This window comes from Gavia stellata, chromosome Z (assembly GCF_030936135.1).
Source record: "Gavia stellata isolate bGavSte3 chromosome Z, bGavSte3.hap2, whole genome shotgun sequence".
Classification (NCBI taxonomy): Eukaryota; Metazoa; Chordata; class Aves; order Gaviiformes; family Gaviidae; genus Gavia; species Gavia stellata.
This window is the reverse complement of record NC_082637.1, coordinates 51,345,734-51,367,957: the sequence shown is the minus strand read 5'-3', so window position 1 is coordinate 51,367,957 and position 22,224 is coordinate 51,345,734. Positions and strand designations below refer to the sequence as shown.

The 22,224-nt window shown below is 39.2% G+C and overlaps 1 protein-coding gene across 2 annotated transcripts in view; it reads left to right on the top strand.

Annotated features, from left to right (window-relative positions):
* Positions 1-22,224, top strand: part of CDC42SE2 (CDC42 small effector 2) — an 84,480-nt gene that overhangs the window by 40,610 nt on the left and 21,646 nt on the right. For both annotated transcript variants that reach the window (XM_059833812.1, XM_059833811.1), the window contains exon 2: positions 8,359-8,681. In XM_059833812.1, the coding sequence (XP_059689795.1) occupies positions 8,628-8,681 (54 nt within the window). In that variant the 5' untranslated portion in view covers positions 8,359-8,627. The remainder of the gene's footprint in view (positions 1-8,358; positions 8,682-22,224) is intronic.

Sequence of the window (22,224 nt, the reverse complement as noted above, 5' to 3'; positions counted from 1 at the left end):
TTAAGAATTGTCTGTAGGTAGAGGAAGAGAACCATCTCTTGCTGTATGCTACTAGGTAATGATGACACCTGACCCTCCTGTCCGGGTGTCACTCTGTGCTGTGTGTTAACACAGTACTGTGCCAGCAGATCTCTGGCTATTGATGGGAGAAGAGGAAAACACCAGGCAATTTATCAGATTCACCCCCCCCGCCCCACGTGCTCTGGTCTGAAAGCATATGTAGCTGTGGTAAGCATTTTCATATGTACACATATTTCTGACTAGAGCATTCGTTTTGAGACTTGCTTTGTCAGCCTACTGGTGCAGCTCCCCATGCTCATCTTTAGACTGAAATCTTAACAGGTCCAGTTAGCACTCGCCACTTCTCACTGGTTCCAAAACTTCTGTGCTTCCTGGCTGCGCCATATGCTCCAGTAACATCCTGCTTTTCCTGCCTAACTTAGGTGGTATTGCTTGTATTTCTGCACCATTTTCTGTCTGATGATGGGTTTTCTATTAAAAAACCCAAATAATATACTGCTTTGAAGTGGTTAGTCAGGAAAAACGGACACCACTCCAGACCAGTGGTAGCCTAATTTACACATGCCTATGTGTGGTGGTTGTGGGAGTGCTGTTTAAATGAGCAACCACTAAAGGTGGTAGAAGTTGAAGCCAGCAAATGTGGTCCGTATTAAGCTGCAGAGTGGGCATTCAGGAGAAATAATAGGAGCGCTGAAAGGACAATAGACTGCACAGTACAATAGACTGTACTGCTACCTGGGAACTGGTATACCTGAGAAGGTGGGCTGCATGAACTAATAGGTCTCTGCATATAACTTCTGTAAGTACATACTCCAAGTGTTCTAAATTTCACTTCTAGAGTGATCCAGGTTATCTTTGAAAACGTGATTTGTCTTAATTGTTAAGTTTCTTTAAGCAACCTCCCATGTGTATACATGTAAGCGCACACACAGAGTTCAAGTAATCTATAGCAGCTAATATTACAGAAATTATAAAAGGGCTAGAGAATAAATATAAAGAAATGGTAGGGCCTTAAATGCTAGCAGGAGAAAAATATGCTGTTCTGTTGCACTTCGAACACAAAACTATTGCTGTTTTGTTGCTTGCAAGCTATGGAAATAAAAGCTAAAGCAGAAGCATGCTGCTTGAGCTGATGCACTCTTCCCATTTGAAACATACCATTGCCATGTGTCAAGGAAGGCTTCAACAGAGATGATTCGTCCGGCTTTTCAAACAGGCAAATGTGCACCCTAGCTAGCGTAACTGGGCGACTGAGTACAACTTAACTTACCCAGTACCACAAAATGTGATGCTGCTTTGCTTACTGTGATTGATCTTATGATTGTTTTGTACTTGAGTGGGAGGTGAGGAAGTGATAAAGTGACAGCAGTAACCTACTGAAGTGCATTAAAATGTTTTTAGATACAATGGCAGACTTCTATTGCAAGGCTGTCTTACAGTAGTTAAAATCCGCAATAACAATGTGCCATGTTGAATTTTTTTATATGAAACGCTTACTGTACAGGTGAGATGTTGCCTCTGTAAACTCCTGACAGTTTTAGTGGCCTTTTTGCCCCTTGTTCCCACTTACTCCTTTCCTCTATCCTAAACCTTCTGTAGGAATTGCTTTGGTGTCTTAGTTTTCTGCGGAAAAAGGAATATTATAAATGCTGTGAATAATGCTTTTTACCTGTTGTCATACTAAACAACAGGTTGGGGTCCCTTGTGTATCTTGTATGGTCTGTCATGTAGTTTGTCATGGGTATTTTTTTCCCCATAGACTATTCCATTCCTTTTAATGCTACACTGTTGTTAAAATGATGGACTGCCAATGTCGAACATTTCCTGTCATCACTTTAGAAGTAATAACAGGGAGCTCTTCAGGCAGGTTTTGGTTTTTCAGTTTGTTTTTTTTTTCTATACTTTATGGAAATGGTACCCTGTTCAGACCCTGCCTTAGACCACTGGTTTGCCTTGTTTATTTTTTCTCTCTGACTGGTATTACCTGTTAGAATTGACAAGGAGGCCAGCTGAGAAAAGTGTTCTTTTGTATTATTTTCAATAGGGCTTGCCACTTAATAAGATAATGTTATTGACCAATTAGAACTTCGACTAACAGGGAGTATTTATTTTTTTAATGTGAATGGGCAGGCAATATGAAATCAGATTTCTTAACCTTAGGAGTGGATTCTCAAAGGCTTCTCAGGCTTCTCACTTGTTCTTAACTGACAGTTTTTGTAGGTAGGGCAAAATATATTATGCCTAGACTATTTCTTAGGTAGGACGAAACATATTTATTATTTTGTCTTTGGTTTGTCTTCCTGTTATTTAGTAAATAAATTTGGACCATTAGTTTTCTGTAAGTCTTTCTATATTTTCATAGTGCAGAACTATGAGTTGTTCTGTGCTGTGGTTTTCAGAGAAGTAGGTTCCTGTCTGCATGTATGTGTGGGAAATAGTATGAGTTATGTATGAGCTGTTTCAGAAAGCTGCATTGAACCCATGTATATTGAAAGCAATTATTAATTGAAGACATGAGAAGCTTTGAAATATCAGTGCTGGGGAAAAGGTTACCTGCACTGCTCAGCCACTGACACAGTATTGCCTGTTAAACTTGGTTTGGTCCTGAAAAACGATGCTTTTATGTTTCAAACTGGGCATGGGGAGTTTTAACGGGACTGGTGTAATACTGTCTGTTTAATATGTTGATTTTGTGCACAAAGTAATAAGTACCTTTCAAGGGCCAGGCCACTTAGCTGAAATAGTTAATTTTAACAGGATGGCTAGACAATAAAACCTGGGCAATTGCAGGTGAGGGAGTGTAAAACTAAAAGTAGAAAAAAAAAAGGGTAGGACATTTGTCAGTGATAAACTGAGTGTTTGAGCTTCACACTATCAAGATGTTTTAAAGATTTTTAAAGGCTCTCCGCTTTAAGCTCCCAGCTGGCACTTGCAAACAACATGATTACTGTCACACTGTGTGAGCTGTTCTTTCTTGGACCAAATGGTGTGCTTTCCTGACTTCACCTGCTTTACGTCTCCCTCTCATGCTGTCAGTGACCTGATACGAAAAGCTTAGTATTTCTCCTTATGGACTTCCTGTGTTACCCTTCTTTTGTCTTTTGCTGCCTTCCCGTGTAATATCTCAGATGGGTACATTCCTTGTAGGTGGCTTCCTACAAACTAAAAAGACAAACAAAAACTGGAGGTGTTTTGGTTCCAGTGAAAGAGGAGATTGTTCCTAAAGGTAGACTCCGTACTATTTACAACAAGAGTTAATCCTGCCCCCCCATCTTTCTCCTTTCAGTAAGCCATAAGGGTACCTTTATCCTGTCCACCATTTTCAATATTCTTTGAAACTTTTAATTAAGAAGCAAAGCACTGTCATATTATGTAGTCATTCATGGCTATTAATTTGTGTTGAGCTTGATTTGAAGTACAACTTATGCCTAAGTTGCTTAAGGAAATACACTAATGAAAACCATTGCAGCATAAATTGGGGCAAAAAACCAGACCTGACTCCAAATGACCAATAATCCCAAAATAAAACCCAGTAATAAAATCTTAAAAATAGCTTTAGTCATAATGTTCAAAAACTGTATCATAAAGGCATGAATAAAATATCTTTTTACAGAGTCATGACCTATGCATTCAGGGTTTGAAAATGCACGGGAAGAAGCTTCTTCAGTGTCTTGAAACTAAACGCTAAAGCACTTGGGGGAGGGGCAGAATAGATATGGGAAAGTTATAAGGAAGTGAAAAAGGGATTTCAGTCTTATTCAGCCTGTTTTTATGGTGAATGTTGTCCTTTGGCAAGAGTTACTTGCAGCTCGGGTTTCTCAGGATCTGAAAGTGCAAAAGATAATCGGTGCATTAAAAGCGGTGCCAGAATTCTCAGAAGTGCCTGCTCTCCTGGGGGGGAAGGGAGTGCTTCTGCAGGTGCACTGCCCTGGTGAGATAAAGTTTCTGATACAAAATTCATGCATGAAGGCAACTTTCACTATAGGTGGTGTTTGTTTAAAACTTCTATTGCTTCTTGTACAGGTTGTTTTATTTCAAAATATGAACCTGGCAAGGGAGTAAACACTTCTTGCTTCCTTTGAGATCTGGAGAGCGTCCTCCAATTGCTACAGCTGTAAGTGTATGGAAGTGCGCACCAGCACAACCTCTCTGTTGGTTTGGATACACATTAATCCCCCCCCCCCCCCCGCCTTTCTTGCTGCCACTTCACCCTATCTGCTGAGCAGCAAGAGGAAATTGTATGGCTACAATAGAAATTGAAAGTGAAAAATATGAGACAAGTCTTAAAAATACACTCTGAAATGATAATTTTCTACTTAGCACTTACGGGATTGAGACAAATGGTAGCTGTTCAGAGCCCTTAAGTTAAAAGAAAAGTGTCCCTTATGGAATGATACTTCCGTATAAAGAATAATTGTAAATTTCTTTCTTATAAAGTACTTGAGACTAAAAAACATAGTAGTCCTGGTCGTGACTTTGTGCATACATGTGCATGTCATGGTACATCGTGCCATGACATACCATGACATGGCATACTTAGTTATGACTTTGTGCATACTTCAGTTTTGGGGTTTTTTACTTTTTCTTTTTGCCCCCCCCTTCTCCTTAAACAGTAGTCTGAGCTTTGGAGCAAATCTAGTTAAATTCAGGTATTAATACCTGCAGTCATTTTCATTCTCTTCCTGTGGTTTTATTTGCTTCATGTAATTGTCAGAGAGCGTTGTTACCGCACTTCCTGTTTGAAGCCGTAGTGAACAGTATGCAGTCAAAGCATATAGAGGTCCCTTAAAAGGACCTTTATAGATGTTTTTTAAAAACAGTGGGCTATTCTTAAGCTATATAACTAATAAGTAGCTTTATTCTAACTGACCCTCCGCAGCGTGCAGCATATTCCTGTTTGGATCAGCTAAGGTAGATGCTCTCTAACCCGCTTTTTGCCAGTAAACATGACAAGCTTAGAGGGGAGATTGATTTCTTTTTTTACCCTTCCTCCTTTCCTGCTCTGTTTATTTCCTACAGAAAAATTAGTACTACTTTAATAAGAAAAATTGCTGATACTGTAAAAGAACGTACTCCACCCTGACCATTCATTAATGCAGTGTTTGCACTTAGTGCCTTTATGACTAGTATTTAACAATAAGCAGTAGTTTTGGTTTTTGCACTAGATTAGCTACTGTGGAATAAACTTCAGAGTAATGAAAATTACCTTACTGGTTTTCACTTTTAAATTTTAAACAATGTATCCTTTTTAATATCTTCATTTCTTCATACTACTTTAATTTCATCCTATTTGTAGAAATTTTAAGTAATACTTAAGGTATAAAAGCCTTAAAATGTGACAAAGTTGTTCAGCATGATAGTCCTGTGTGTTCTTGCAATGTGAATCATGCGCTCTAAAGTAAGTTGCATTCAGACTTCAGACAGTTTAAATGGGAAAAAGCAAACAGGTGTTTCACCGTTCATCACTCTGATTAACTTTCTGGTTCAGACAGAATAAGCTCCTTGTCTTTCCGACATGAGGTGTATGGTGTTCTGCCACTCTGAGCGCTTTAAACTGTGTAAAGGGCAAAACCAAAGAGTGACGGAGCTGCTGTCTCAGACTCTGTGGCAAGCCTACACAGACGAATGCAGCAACGCTTGCAAACAGCGCCATATTAAAAGCTTGATTCTAGGACAAAGCAGAGAACTAGCTGTGAAGTGTTGCACCTGTTTTGGGATCTCATTAATTGCAGCTAGGTTTGGGGTGCAGTCCAGGCTTTGCAGGAACACTTTCTCACGAGATTGCTAGTGGGCTGATACTACATAATTACCTGACTGGTAGCTGTAGGTCAGTATGGTGCTTATCTCTTTCTTTCTTTCTTTATAATCAATAATTCGGAAAAGAACAGCAGAATTTTCCTGTTTCAGCTTGTTCTTCAAACAAGCAACTAGCAGTGTAAGAGAAGTCCTAGTGTGTTGCTGTTGACATCGCAATGCTGATATGCCCTTTTGCCTTCGGTTTAATTGCTTTTTCTTTCCATTTTGCTGTGGCAGATTTATACCTAATCTTTTATATTAACTTGGCCACTGTAAAAATAATTTGTTAAGCAGAGTAGGGGTGTATAACATTTCAGTGCTCTAACAAATACTGCCAATCTTTTGTTTGCCTTTTAAGAGGTGCAGTTACTGTCAGTTTTCTCCAGACTTACAGATAGGTCCTCCCACCACTGTTTGTTTTTAATTAAAAGACAGCACATTGGAAAACTGCATGGTACTGATTGCAGAACTATAAAATTAAAGGCAAATGTGGCACTGTACAGGCTATAGAAGATAAAATACGTTTCTAAGAATGACCATGTTATAAGAGACTATTATTCATGATCTCTAGCTTGGCTTTGTCATTCAGCAGCTTTTGATTTAAGGGGTGGAGTCAGTTTGAAAGAAAATTCTCCTGGAGCCAACCTAAATCATTCTATGGAGGGCACAAGTCCTGCATCCTGAGTGTCTGGGTGGAGAAAGCCTTCTTCACCCATGTGTATTTTGTAACCAGGGGGAGCCTTCCAGGCTGACAGGAGCATGCACAAGTTCTTCGGGTTTGGTCCCAGGGCTTCAGCTCAACACGGCACTTGACGCTGTAGTGAGCTGGAGGAGCATGCCAGCCATCAGTGAGCAACTGAGGAGACAGATCCACAGAGGAATTTTCCTGCCCTTCCCATGTACACGGATGTAACACCAGGATGGAAGTTAACCCTCTGTGAGAACAAGAATCTGATATGTTAAATCTGGACTTTGTCAAGAAGAGATTGTGAGGAAGCAATAATATGAGCGTCTGAATTTCAGGAGCTACAGGTCAGAATATTGGGTCAGTTGCACAGCAAGAGAAGCCCACTGCAATGTATCGGCTTATAGCTCTGGCAGTTTACAGTATATCAGACTTCAAAATGCTCTAACGTTGAGTACTTGCTTTCTCAGTTTCCCATAATCTGGGCAGCTAGCACTGGGGGACCATTGCTGTGTTTCAGAACAACTTGGAGCCTATCTTCTCAGAAGTAAAATCAGCAAGTTTTAAGGAGAAAGAGGCTGTACAGTTACTGGACTAAAACTGTCAATTGTTACATGCTTAACAGGAGTTAATCATGTTTTGGTTCCAATTTTGTTACATATTGAATCAAGTTTAGGAAAGAATTGTGTAGCATGAAAATTCTGAGACTGCAGGGAACAGTAGAAGTGGCTGCACAGTACGGTAACTTGGCATGTATATAGTAAATGAGGGACCTCATTGCTTATGTGCTCAGCATGTAGAGAACTGATGAAGGCAGTAGCTAAGTGGGACTGCTCTGCCACAGAACGTGCGTGTGTATACAGATATATATGTAGTTTATGTATCCCATGGAGTCTCCAAAACACTTCATACTGTGAGAAATTGCATACAAATAATGATGCATAGGTATGCACACGTTTCTATGAATGAAGATGCCGTTGTATATAGAATTATTAAGGAGTATGCATGTAAAAACGTCTGAATACTCGTTATCTTACTTTCTCTGCAAGTAAAGTTTATGATAGATGGCAAGATAAATGACCAGGGTGAAATCTCACAGGAATTTTTATTGCACTCTTACTGAAAGAAACCAGGTTGGAGATTAACCAATAAACATTATTTAAGCAAAGGAATGGTTGGAATCTGGAGCCTCAGTTGTTCCACATGAGGAATTTTAGAGGTTTAAGAAAACAGTTTCAAACTGTTGTACAAGTAATCTCCTATTTTGAAGCCAACTGTACAATGAAGCAGGAGAGTAGAGAGAGTGGAAGGAAAACACCTTTAGTTGACCAAGTCCAGTCATTTTGAAAACTTTCCATATACAGAAATTTATTTATTTTTTTTCCTCAACATTTAGACAAGCACACCTTTGCTTGACAGCTGTGCAGCAGGTTTGGGGTTAAATACTATTCAAATCTTGTGCTGTGAATGGACTGGGTAGCTTTTCCATTGAGAAATATGAAGCGTCAATAGGCACACTTCCCTAAGAAGTTTAAAGGGGTGTATGGTCAATTGTCACTTTCTAAAATGACATTTGAAAGTTAGAAACAGGTCAAACAGAGATGGCTGCCGTGAGATTGGACACCATTTCTTGATATCACTTCGTCTAACCTAAGCTGGAATGTAAGCCTCGTATGGGTTTCTGGTATATGCCATTTTTGATAGTCACTGTAGAAATAAGCACATTATTTGCTTGCTAGGGTCTCTTCAGTCTGTGCTTCAAGATGTTACCAAGAAATCAGTGGTCTGGGTGGCTGCCTGGGAGCACGAGATTCTGTATATTCTTCCTTTTTGATGTCATGTACTTCTATTTTCAGGTTCACAAAACGCTGGGGACCAAAGAAGCATACGTAGCATTTCTGTGGTGCTGGGACCAACCTTCTGAAAGAAGACTCTAAAATAACTTTTTGCCTTCAAGTTGTTTGTCCTGGGACTAACTTGTTTTTGGAGAAGAGCTCAACAGAGAAAAGATTTTCACATTGGAACCATTATAAATAAACCTATTTAAAGAACTTGCTACCTGGAGAGAGATTTACGGAGGCCGAGTCCTGCTTTTCATCTGTGCTCCCACTTCAGACTGTAAACAATGAGTGAGTTTTGGTTGTGTTTCAACTGCTGTATTGCAGAACAGCCTCAGCCTGTAAGTATGAATATTGGCACTGCTTTGTTTTTGTGTAATTAATTACATTGTTCACATTTTCTGTTTTTCTTACGGCTTTTTAAATTAGTAATGTTTAGCCAAGCTCAGTGAGAATTAAGGAATTAACTAACATCCTGGCTTAGTGGGGACCAAAAAAATGTCTGTTCTAGACTGTTGTCACACAGGTATTTTCCTGTCCTTAAGATCAAATCTATCCACGGTCTTTGGAAAGAGCCTTTATTTGTTTGAATTGAAGAGGAGGGGGAAAGAAGGGAAGGGTGAGGAGGACCTAAAGTATCATTCTAAAATAACTCACTTTTGAGTGGAGATCTGTAAATGTCCTGCTTCTGTATGGCTTAAGGCCTGCCTTCAGGTGTGGCTGGACAATGATGAAGGAAGGAAATTACTCTTTTAAAAAGTCTGGAGTGAAATCTAGTCCTCCTCCATGTTAATTTGATTAAGGATTTCAGCCTTAATTGTTTTGGTAATCTTTAGATGAAACCTTAGGAGAGTGAAGAGATGTACTCATACTGTAAATACTTTTTTTTTAATAGAATTTGGAGCGGCTGTGGTGTGAAAAAGTACATAGCAAACAGTTGGATAAAAGAACATTTCAAAGCATACGTAGGGAAGACAGAAAGTACAGAAATATTCTTGGGTTTCATATACTCTAAGTACCTTTAGAATGTGTTCCTGAGTCCAGTGCTGTTGGGAGGAAGTCTGCCTGCATGAAGGTGGAATTAACCAGCAATACGGTTAGCACTGGGAGAAAAATCATTGTATGGTGTGGCATCCAGCTCAAGCTAAATGAGTGTATAGACGGGACACTCATCTTGCAAATACATAGAAAAGAGCCCAGTTACTAGTGAAGGATATGCTGGAATTACAGTGACCAAGAGAATCCCAGAATGAATAGAGCAAACTCACATTATTATGCTCAGATGATAGGATTTGGCTTTAGGGAAGCCAAAATATTTTTTAAAAAAATCTGATGTTAGGCATTGTCATTGCACAGAGCCTGAATACCAGACTGATCCTTGGGTGGAAACGCAAATACTGAAGTGTCACCATTAACATTTCTAAGAAATGAATGCATCTTTACCTCACTCTTAGTCAATTGAGTTGTGGGAGATGAATTCTGAGATACCGACATGGGAAGCTGCAATTGTCTCCTGTTCCTTGAATACCATGCGGTCGTTAAAATGCTAGCTGTGTCCATATATAAAGTTACTCGCCTAGTTTTTTTGAACATATATTTCAATTAAAAATAAGGTAAAAAATCTTTGAGATATAAACAAACAATACGCCATTTTCTAAGAATCCTGAGGCTCAGTCCTTACAAAATCTTGACTCACACTTTATGATACAGTTAAGTTATGGCCCAAGAAATACATGGTATGTTAATAGAGCATGTAGTGATCTGTGGGTCATTACTCATGGAAAGGGTGAAGAAGGTACTTCAGAAGTGGAGAAAAGGGAAACAACCCATTTTTGTATGTTTCTACTGATCTGGTGGTGTGCATTTGCTTAGAAAATTAAAACCATCCTTATGTTTAAGATACAAATAGCACATTGCTGAGCATTGACCTAGTTCCTGAAATCTGCCTTTCAAATGTTGTAGGACTCTTGCTTATTGTGAAGTGCCAAAAGTCTTCAGGACGCAAGACTTGTGGGCCCTCCTTGGCATGCTTGATAATAGGCGCTTAGTTGTCCTTCCCCTGCAGTTACTCAGCTCATTTTGCTCTGTTGTGTTGTACAGCTGTTTTTCTGCCACACACTGTTGCAGTAAGTGGAGTATACATCTGAGATGAGTAAATATAGGAATGTTTTTCCTCTCTGATGTGTAGCAAAGCATGTACTGTCAGTGTGACCAAACTAATAAGCCCGGACAACTGGTAAGGAAGCAGTTTTTCCCTGTCTCTGCAGGTGTTGTGTGGTTGCATGTTTGGGAGACTTACATGCTCAAAAACATGCTAGTTTTTAGCCCCAAAATACCGCTACTTATTGCCCTGTTGTATCAAAAGATAGGTGAAACATGCAAAGTTGCGCAAAAGCTACTTGTCTGTCCCCTACCATGCATTGAAGCTGTCAGTTTAGTCCATTTTCTCAGGAGAAATGCCTTGTCTGCCCGATCTAATCTCTTTCATGTGCCTTCTTTCATTTTACCTCCTCCACCTCAAGTTCTTCATGGCCTGACTAACAGTGTCCCAGCCATAATTTTCATGTTCAGCATGCTTCTTCTGTGGAAGTGTCGTGGTTTAAGCCCAGCTGGCATTTTTTTTTTCCAAACATTCTATCACTTCATCAGGATCCTGTAGTTGTTCGGGAGTGAAGTTCCAGACCATTGGAGGTGAGAAGTTTCTAGATACTTGCCCGTATTCTCCCACATGCTGTGCCACCCATGACCATACTCTCGCGGAGCCTGGGTCATATTCCTAAATTGCTTGTTAACCTTAGACAAAACTAAAGCAGTATTTCTAAGAAATACCAATAGAAGTATTTTAACTACCCAAGGATGTCCAAGATACTGAGAAGTCGTTGGAACGAGGGAGACAGCATCACAAAAGAAGGTTGCAAGGGTGCCGTTGTGTATTTCCTCCACAAAAAACCTCTCAGAGGAAAAATATAATTGTTAAATGTCTCCATGAGATGGTACCTGAAGTACAGTAATGGCTTCAGTGCAGAGACCAAATACCAGATTAAGCTCAAGGTCAGTGTTTTAGTAACGAATCTCCCAAGCAAAACATCACTAATCACTACAGAGCACAGCAAACTGAAAAAGCCAGCACCAATCTTTATCAGGTACAGCAAAGTAAAGAGCATGGCGCAGATTAAATAAACTGATGTCAAGAACAGATGAATCAATATTGTGACCTGTAACTTTTAACAGAGAGAAAGCCCTTCTAAAGTTCTGTTGAATCTGTTATTATCTTAAACCCTTCAAGCCCCACGTTGGGCGCCAAAAAGGACTGTTGTGGTTTAAGCCCAGCCAGCGATGAAGCACCACACAGCCACTCACTCACTCCCCCGAGGTGGGATGGGGAAGAGAATAGGAAAAGTAAAAGCGAGAAAGCTCATGAGTTGAGATAAGAACAGTTTAATAAGTGAAATGAAATAAAATACAATAATAATGATTCTAATAATAAAAATTGTAATGAAAAGGAAAATGACAACAACAAACAAGAAAGGCAAGTGATGCAAATGAAAATAATTGCTCACCACCTTCCGAGCAATGCCCAGCCCAAGCAGCAGTTCCCCGGCCAGCTTTCCCCCAGCTTTATATGCTGAGCGTGACACCATACGGTCTGGAATATCCCTTTGGTCAGTCGGGGTCAGCTGTCCCGGCTGTGTCCCCTCCCAACTTCTTGTGCACCCCCAGCCCACTCGCTGGTGGGGTGGTGGAGGAGCAGAAGGGGCCTTGACTCTGGGTAAGCACTGCTCAGCAGTAACTAAAACATCCCTGCTGTATCAATACTTTTTTTAGTACAAATCCAAAACACAGCCCTATACTAGCTACTATGAAGAAAATTAACTCTATCCCAGCCAAAACCAGCACAGGAAGGATTAAGGTGGTCTTGTAGCAACACTAACAACCACCAGCCTCTCAGAATAAAGACATTGAAAGTAGAAAGTTACTTAATTTGCTACTTGATCTGATCAATGCTTAAAATGTTCCTTTTGTTTTTAAACTTACATTCTCTGAAACATGATTCTTTTTTCTCATTATCTTTGTCAGGAGCTGATATCTTGGACACCTTTAATGTCATGGATAGTGACATAAATTTTAAGCCTCGTCACTGAAGAAAAAACCCTTAGTAGTTGCATGTTTCTGTGATATTTATAGCTTCCATTGAGCTAAGTAGTTTTCCTCCTCTCCTGAAATCCAGGATGCAGGAACTGTCTCTGTTGCTTTCTTCTGGCAAACTTCTGGCATGTTATATTAGGAATCTTCAGTACGGCATCTCTATTCTTTGCATCTATAGTGCACTTAAAATGAAAAACATGTGCACGCACTGAGTCCTTTCAGACAATTTTATAGAAGACTGTTATTCGGACTGTACACAAAGGCATTTTCTAGGTTATTGCCAATATTCTATATGCCTTCCAGACTTGCATACTGGTGCTTTCCTGTGCATTTTCATGGTTTTGAACCATGTCTTTTTAGATAAGGTTTGCACACTTTATGGCAAGAAGAACACATTACTTACCTGATTGCACTGCCATCTCTTCCCTGATAGCATACCCCAGAGCAGATGCAAGAGAACAATGTTGCAGTTACATATTAGTGCAGTTCAAGAGGTTCCTTAATTAAAAGACAGCATTCAAGTGTTACCATCATCTTTTATTGAAATGTATCATGGCACAGCTTTTTGTCTTTTGTCAGTACTAAATGGATGCACTGTGTTGCTGTGAAATAAAATATCGGTGTCTTGGAAAGCAGTGTTCTCTCTACTCTCTCTCCTAATGTCACTTTGGTTGCTAAATATTTCATTTGGTGTTTCCAAGGCTGCAGTATTCATAATAAGATCATGGAAGGGGCATGTCTGAACATGGGTCTGTATGCTTGCCTGAAATAGGGTGATAAATGAAATATTGAGTATGCAAAGAGACAAAACTAGATAGTGATACAGTTGAAGGAAGCATGTTGCTGGTGGTGGCTTAGGTCTTGCTCTTGAATAGCCTGAGGTCTTCACTACAGTAGAATGCAAACAAAAGCCAAGGGAAGGTGTTCTTTTATCAACTTCTAGTTTTCTCTTGTCAGATTTGGATTGATAACGTATTTTACCACAATGAAGACTTCAGACAACTATTTGGTTTCGTATCTGTTTTCATGATACCAAGGGGGTGATATTAATCCCTTAATAACTATATTCAGTTTTTCTTGGTTGTTTAAATACCCTGAATTCAATCTCTTACGATCTGACCCAAACCTTTTTTATTTTGAGAAAAGTAGCACTTCCTGTGATTGCACCAGGTTTCTTACACCTCCCACTAATACCATTTATAGGTTCTGTAAGCTGATCTTGCACTTCCCAGTGACAAGATGAGTCTTTCTTCCCATGCTTCCTGTGTGCTATTGTCCCATCCACTGCTACGTTTCAGTAAACTCTCCCAAATCCCCACTACCTGATGCATTGCTTGGTAACAGAAATTTAGAGAGCCTTTTGTCTTGCAGGTTTTCAGAGAACATGTCTGTGGTTTTTTTCTTGGGCTGAGTTCATCGCCGACACTAGAAATCTGTTATTTTCCTCCCCTTTTTTTTTGTGTTCGGTGCATTTTTAACTTTCAAAGTTAAATTTTGGTCTGAGCCGCCTTTGGTCATAATCTGATGCACTCCCACCTGGTTTGGGCCACCACCCAATACAGCTGAGCTCTTCAGTTTCCCCTGACCTTGCAGGAAAATTACTGTTCTGCTATAAAAGAATAAACTGTGCTGTCCTTGCTCTGAGCTTCCTTCTCTAGTTAATTAGTTTCTGGTTTGTTGCTTGTCTCTTGTTTAGATGATTTCCATTTTATATTTTGTCAAAGGGCTATTATGGTTTTGCTGCATGCTTTGCCATAAATGTTTGAAGTGGTTTAGAAAAGTGAAGTTCCCTTCATGTCTTTTTTGATGTATGGAAGAGGATTGACAGGTCTGTATTTAGAGTAGGGAGGCCCATCTTAAAATACAGGCAGAAAAAACCCTGCACATATTGCTGTGTTTATCAACTGAACTGAATGCTGCAGAAGATATAAATGATCTTGACTCTGGTTACTTAAGGAAATTAACCACTGATGGATTTTGTCAGCTCTAGCTTTTTTCTAGAGGAGTCATAGATATAGCTAAGGATACATCTACCACTGCAACTCTTAAAAACTTGAGCACAGTAAAGGTAATAAGACATTCAGTATGCATATGAAATGCAGAATAAATCACCCTCTGCACGCATGCACAGTAAATCAGGTGTTTGCTACTGAAGAAGTACTGGGCCAGGCTCCCCGTTCAGTATGGTAGTGCTGTGCAAGCAGAGCTTTCTGGCTTGAAATGACTGAAACTCAGGCTCTCTTATTCATTAAATTAGATCAGCCTACCACATTCAGTAAGCCTGTGAAAGACTCAAATGTAAAAGGTGACAACTCTAGAGAGCCCTCAGATTTCAGAGTTGTATACTGAGTTACATAATTGAGCTGCCAGTTCAGATGTTTCAAATTCCTTCTTTTTCCTATTCACAGCTGTTGTAGAAATAGCCTCAGGGAACACCTTATCAAAGGGGGCAGAGATAAATAAGCAGCAAAATGCTTGGCTTTTATTTCTCAACCCTGATCTGTTTGTGCTGCTTTCAGCCTGATAGAGCTGCTTTAGATTTTTCTTTTACCTTTAACCCCCCCCACATCTTAAAATATCTGTTGTGATGTTCAAGTATTAAAATGTTTACGAAGAAAACAAAAAAGGCAGTATTTTGTATTTATGTGTAAATACTTGAATGAAAATTAACTGAATATTTTGTGATCCTTCATTATGGCTGCGAAATTTTTAGGACCTCTTAGCTGTATTGGTGCTATTTATTTAATACAATACTAGTTGATGGGATGGAAAATAGCTCTTTGGGGGGGGTGAAAACAAGAATTATGGCAGCTTTCTGTTGATAAGAATATGTCTTGCCATTATCAACATATTTGAAGAAGGATGTAATATGCTTTAAATACCTACAGGCTCTACAGAGCTCAGGCTTTCTGCTTAAACATGGTGGGGGGAAGTAGATTGTAGACTTTGGTGATCTGGACACTGTTGTTAGAGCCCCTGAATCACTTCTTTATTTTAAATCCCAAAATTTTTCACTGAGAAGCCATCTTCAAGAGCAAAAGCCAGTATGAGTCACCGACAAAAGGAGCTGCCACAAGAAATAGTTGATACTACCTAGCAAAATTTGATAGTTTTGCAGCCACCCTTGGAGACTGTGCTGAAGCATTTCTGAAATTAACAAATCCAATGCACTTTTGTAATTTTTTTTCTTTTTTTTAATGGAAGTTGACACTGCAAAGCCCTGATATTTTTGGTGTGCCTTAATTTTAATGCTTGGCAGTTCAGGTATTTGTCCCCTGTTCTGCTTTTCATGTTGGAGCAGGGGGGATGGTCAAGCATATAGGTTTAGGGGCATGTCTACTTGCCAACAGCTGGAGGCAGAGGTCTCACATAGTCCGGGAGATGTGCACTTTCACTGACTCCTTATGGTAGTATGCTTTGTGTTAGTGAATAGAGAAGTCAGTCGTTGCCCTGAAGGTAAGTGTTCAGTGTTTTACCTTTAACTGATTTTGATATAAAAGGGAATATTGAGATTAGAAGTTTCCTCTGCTGCTATCTTAGTGTATTTTTATTGTAACATTTCTGTAATGAATCTGAGATATTCTGTTGGAGATAATTCTTACGACCAAAATGCAACTCACAAAATACGCGTTTTTAAATGGCTATTTTAAAGATCTCTGCCTGCACTTACATTTTTAATTCCCAACATTAACATTTCACAGTGATGAAAGTTTTCCTTTTTTAGACTGTTCTTCAAACCTTTGGTTCTGCAGTTTCTGTCATGACTCTTACTTACGCATCAGACATGCATAATATCAAAGTTCCCATTGAATTATATTATAGTTATTCTTCATGTATTCTCAGGGATCCTGAAATTATAAGGTACCCATTAAGCCATGGACTTTAATATATATCACTTGCAATGATTTTCTCACTTTCATCTTCAGAGTCGCTTAGCTGATCACTCTAAAATGCTGACTTCTATAATTCTGGGTTAATACCCTGCCACGGAGTGAGGAGAATAGAAGAGTGGAGGTTAGGCAGAAAAACTGAAGCTGTGAACTGCACTGTGACGTAGATTCAGGGAAGCAATGCCTCTCTGAACCCATTGGTTTTACTCATTTTTCAAATAATTTCAGAGGTTTTTTTGGCTACTTGGGTGTACCCTTAAGAGAGCTGTAGTTTACCGTAGCTGAGGAAAGATAGCATCTCTCTTTGTGTTTTCTTGCTCAAATAAATGTGCGACACTGAGTGATTTGTTGACGTCATGCTCTGAGAGTGACCTGACGTTAAAAGGGAGAAAGTTGCATGGAATTTTTTTAAATAGTTTTTCAGCTCATTCAGTCTCAGAAAATAGTGTGGATTTATCATATGCTGTCTTCAGCAGACACAGGGTCTTCATAATTGTTTATTTCCCATGCTTATGGTATGACTGTTTTTCAGTGTCAACGTAACTACACTCTGTGTTCTGCTTGATGGTTTATCATAAAGGACTACCTAGTTCATAGTTTGTGTGTTTTGTTATTGGGATGCTCTCAAACCAGAACCTTTTAACTTGACCGTATCTTTGGCCGGCCTGCGTTACGGTTTAGGTGTTTTTAACCTGCACGAGACGGTTTCAAGTTAGTATGTGGCTGCCTTATCTTCAGAGACTGAGAAATAAATTGGGACCAAATCGTGATTTGTCATCTAAGCTTGCCCAGACTAGCACTTCTTAGCTGGCATAGTGTGGCACTTCATGCTCTACTGCTCTAGCATGGTGTTATTGGCCAGCTGGAGCTCTCCATCTCTGGAGCAGAGGTGCAAAGCTCATCTCATCATGGTGCACAGAGGGAAATACTGTTGTTTATCAGATGCTACCTTCCCTCTGTTTTACGTCCATCTCTGTTGAGTTCAGTTTTCTTGCAGCTCAGGCCTGACTCATTTGAGAGGTCAGCATTGCTATCCTTGTTTTACAGCTGGAGGACATCAGGCAGGTTACTTGGGGAGCCGCGTGGTAGTCCATTGGTGGCTTAAGAGCCTCTGACCTTAAATGAGGAAAAAAATAAAAATAGTTTGGGGCATGTAGGATGATGTGGTGGGTAGAGAAAAATGAATCACATTCGAATACAGTAGAGGAAAAGACTTCAACAGTATTGATGAATAGATGTTAATTGGGGATTACGCCAGGATGATAGAATTTTAGAAGTGATGTCACATCAGGGCTTTTGAAAAGACAGTTGCGTAAACTGTAGTTATTAATCTTTACTTCATTATGTGTATTTGCATAAAACTTGCCTTTTGGAGTGCTTTATCAGTTTTGTGAACTGAAAAACTGATGCTATCAGGAATTAAATTATCTAAAGCACGCTTGGCCATGTTCAACTGGGAACTAAACTTGTGTGTCAAGGGAACGTATTATTTCTAAAAGGAAATTACTCTTATGACTCATCAAGTTCCTCTAAACGTAGGGGGCTTCCAAGCCAAATCCACTTCAGGTAGATTTCTTGTAAGACTTGAGTAAAATTAATATAGGACAATGTGTTACTTAACTCTGTTTGGAACAAGTATTGCTTTAAATACAGCTTGCCATACTCCAGTTACTTAAAAAAAACATTTAATTCCTAGGCTCTAGGATGATAGTCAAATAGTAGGTTACTGTTGAAATGGGGCAATAAATCCTGCTAGGCACATATCCCAAACAAATCTACTAGGATATGCAAATGCACACACACATATGTGCGTGCGTGTGTATGTAACATACTGGATTGCTTGTATTTGTGGTAGCAGCTTGGCATTGCTGAACTTGTAAAGAGAAGAAGAAAAGCCAACACAGGAATAAGCATGCTGATCTACAGAATAGCAGGCAAAAGAGCCTACAGGGCCTTTTATTCTCCATGGAAAAATATCAAATGGATATTTTCTTTTTTTAACATCAGAATTAAGCTTTGAAAATGAAATGTCTCTTCAATTTGTAATGCAAAGGAAGAAGATTGGGGGAGGAAAGAAAATAACTGCAATGCGTGTACTTCAGAGAATAAAGATATGGGACTTATATGTGAAAGAGAAGAATTGGGGCTACTTAATTATTGCTTTTAAAAACTATTTTTAAACCTGTCAAAGATTTCTAAGTCCATTATCCTACGTGGATATTATCTTTTCTGTAAGCTAACCATGAAGACAGTGCAAATCTGTAAAACACTATGCGACCAATGCTAGGCTGCTACCAGTAGTGAGTATGAGGGAGAAGAGGTGATTAAAGTGGCCACGGTGAAAGCAGTGTGGATTAAACTGACTGCTGGAAGACTAGAAAGGATATAGTTAAGGACTCTTTGTATGACCCTACCCCTAAAGAAATAAAGTGTAAGGACATATCTCAGGTCAGTGAGATTCAGCTGTTCTTTTTAATTCAGGAATAAAGTGCCAACATTTCCATTATAAAAGGAGAGTAATGTTCCTACACAGAGAAGATAATCAAGAGGAAATGTACGCATTTTAATACATATACACCTCGATTAAAATCTGGCAAGGAGCTGACTGATGTGTGAAGATACACGTGTGTTAGCTGATTTAGTGGTTAAAGAACTGAAGGTTATGGGGTTTTCTGCAGGCTGCAACACTTAGTGTTTTTCTACATAGCAAAGACATACAAACTGTAGTTCCTGGTTTCTCTGATTTGTGAAGTATGTTTTGAATGGTGGGTTGGATTTTGGTGTTGGTTTTTTTTGTGTGGGTGTGTAGGGAATAATCTACGGAACTATACCAAAAACCAACTGCCCGAGTATTTTTCTGAGTGCTTGCCTGGGATCATGCTAACTGTGCTGACATCCTCTGAGGAAAAGCACTACCAAATAATAAAAAATACAAAACTCTTGGATGTTTAGTAGTAGGTTTTTATGGGGCATGTGTATAAGCATCATGATTTTTTTTTTTGAAGGCAGCACAGCTTAAATGTTAAGGCAAAAATTTATTCTAGCTAGATTTTAAAACAGATTATGTTAATTATAGATTACACATATAATTTTTTAGACTTAACTACTTACTTGATGTTCACTTTAAACAGCTTTTCCGTATCTAAAGAGATTATAATACAAGAGGGTTTTCTGAAGTGCACAATACTCATGTGAAATAACTGCTTTGTAACATCTGCCATAATATTTTACAAATGTGAGGGCATCTTGATCATCCTTTGAAGACAGTAAAGGTAGTCTCTTTGTATGCTGCTGGTAGCGTGCTTCATGTCACCAAAATGACATTCTGCAATATCTTTGTCTCTTGCTCACTCTCTCTGAACTTAACACCAGCATAAATACTAATTTCTGTTTAGTCAGAGTGAACAGAAGAGCTTACATCAGTCTGGTCTAACTATACTTAATATAATAGGAAAAGTGATCAGGTGCTCAACAGTACCTTACATTATATAATAACTTATGTAATTTAGTGTTCCAGAATTAGCTCACATTGTTACCCAGTGAAAAGGAAGGAAAAATTATAAAGGGAATGAGAGGATTTTATTTGGTTTTGATGTCCTTGTATTTTTTATGTAAAACAACACACAAAACTTTCCCTTTGAAGCATGCTCTGCAATAGAACTTGAAAACCTGTTTTACCATGTAATTGTTTGTTGGTCAATAAATGTACATCAAGTGATCGACTGTTACAAGGAACCACTTTGGAAAATAAGTACGGCTTCCAGTTGCCAGGTCTACAAACTCACTCTGTGTTCAGAAAGTCAGGCTGCATCTTTTTCCCACACTGGTACAGTAAGTTTTCTGCAAGTAATCTCTTTGCTTCAGCTCACTGGAATTTAGTAAATAATTTAGTCATGCCCAAGAAGGAATAGAATTCAACTTAGGCTCTTAGCAATGTTGGCTCTGCAGGCATTGCAGGGGTGAATATCACTGACTTCTTTTTTTTTTTTATGACTGAGCATAGCAGACACTTACGTTTGCAATGTGTAAGACAAGAAATGCTGCAGGATGCACAAACTGTGGTATGGTTCATGCTGTTACTGTTCCCCAGATTAACAGCCACACCTAAGTTTTAGATTGTGTTTTATGCGAGTTTACTTCTTGTAGTTTCTTAAACAAAAATGAACTGTAATTATATAATCTCAGAACACAGAATAGTGGTCTGAAAATGAAGCCTGCAGGGAAACAATTGGGAATGGCAGAAAGGTTTGGGTTTCTCAATTTTTTCCTTAGTGATCCCAAAGAGGGAATGTTGAGTGTCTTGATAATGAATGTGTCTTTCTGCTTTCTGACTTTTTTAGTTTTGCAGCTGGAAAACAAAACCCCTTTGTGCTCTTCTTAGTGGAGAAATTTATATTTGCTCTTGAGTTTTAAAGACTATTAGATTTTTAAAGTGTAAAATGTATTTGCATTTTCAGTATAATATGTTGAAATTAACACTTGAAAGCCTAAGAAATTATGTTTAAAATTGTCTAGAATTATGTTATAGAGAGAACTAGGGTCACTTCTGAGGCTGTAATGTTTGGCTTTGCATAAAAGCAACTGGAGCATAAACCAAGTATACAACTTTTTTATGAAGACAAGCTTTTTAAGCTTCTGAAGAGCTATAGCAATTCCCTTTTTTCAGGAGGGACTTTAACATAGCTGCTACAGATGATTTAAGACAAAGAAAGGTGAGGGAATAGCCACAAGCGTAAAGTGGCAGCATTTCTTAGTACCACTCTATTGTCTTCTAGCTATGCAGCCTTTGGGATTCTTTATCAAGGTAACTTGTAAATCGGTTGTTCTTTACGGTAAGAAAAAACAGCAGCATTTGGGTGAAATTCCTGCCTGGATGGCTGTCAAATGACAAAGATGATCGATACCTTTAGGGGACCAGAACAGAGGTTAAAGTTACTGTACTAGAGAAGAGCAAGGAGCAGAGGCAGGGAGGGCTCCTGAGAAGTGAGCGTGCAGTGGGCTGTAAATGCCAGTCACCTGAAAGGATGAAATTTCTCTGGCTGTCCGTGCCTGCGCATGTGTTCATTCTAGTAAGCAGTGAAGAAAGGGATGTGGAGTAAACACAGAGAGACAGCAGGACCACCACAGCCTTCTGATTTTCAAAAATATTTCTAATGCACTATTTCCAGACATCTGAAGTGAAAGGTTAAAGAGGCTCTGAGAAGCTCTCTGTAGGGTAACTATAAAGTGACAACTGGTATTTTACCAATTCCATGGTAGGCAACTCGGATTCTGCCTATTAAAAGTGAGACCTTTTATCTTGATGCATCTCTTCTTGTCCTAAATTATTTTGATATAGTATGCAGCTCTCCTTAATGTAAAACTTTGAAGCTTTTGAGAAGCACAGAAGTGGCAATGCCTGTTCCGGACAGCAGTTATAGGTGGCTGCTCTACTCCTGTGTCCATGGATCTTCACAGAACTACAGGAAAACTCGGTGAAATGGTGAAGCGAGTTTGAGGCATAGAAACCATGCAGGAAATCTGGGAAGAAAATGCACTTCTTGCAAATTCTGTGCATGGATCATGGAAGCATGCTTCTGGGTGGTGTAGCCTGATGACACTGTGGCATAAGGAACTCTTAATCTGATATGATTGGAATTCAGCAGTTGTCATGCTGGTGAGCCAGCTGTTCAAAAATAGCTTCTTTTATTGGCATAGCTGCCAGAGTCCACTGGAGACCTGTGTGTTGGTAAATGGCACCTGGCACTCAGGCTGTGAAACATAGAGTAGTGGTGGTGGTAGTGTTTTAGCTTAGTTACTGGGGTTTTTTTCTTTAGTTTAGGAACAATAGATATTTTCCTACCAACAA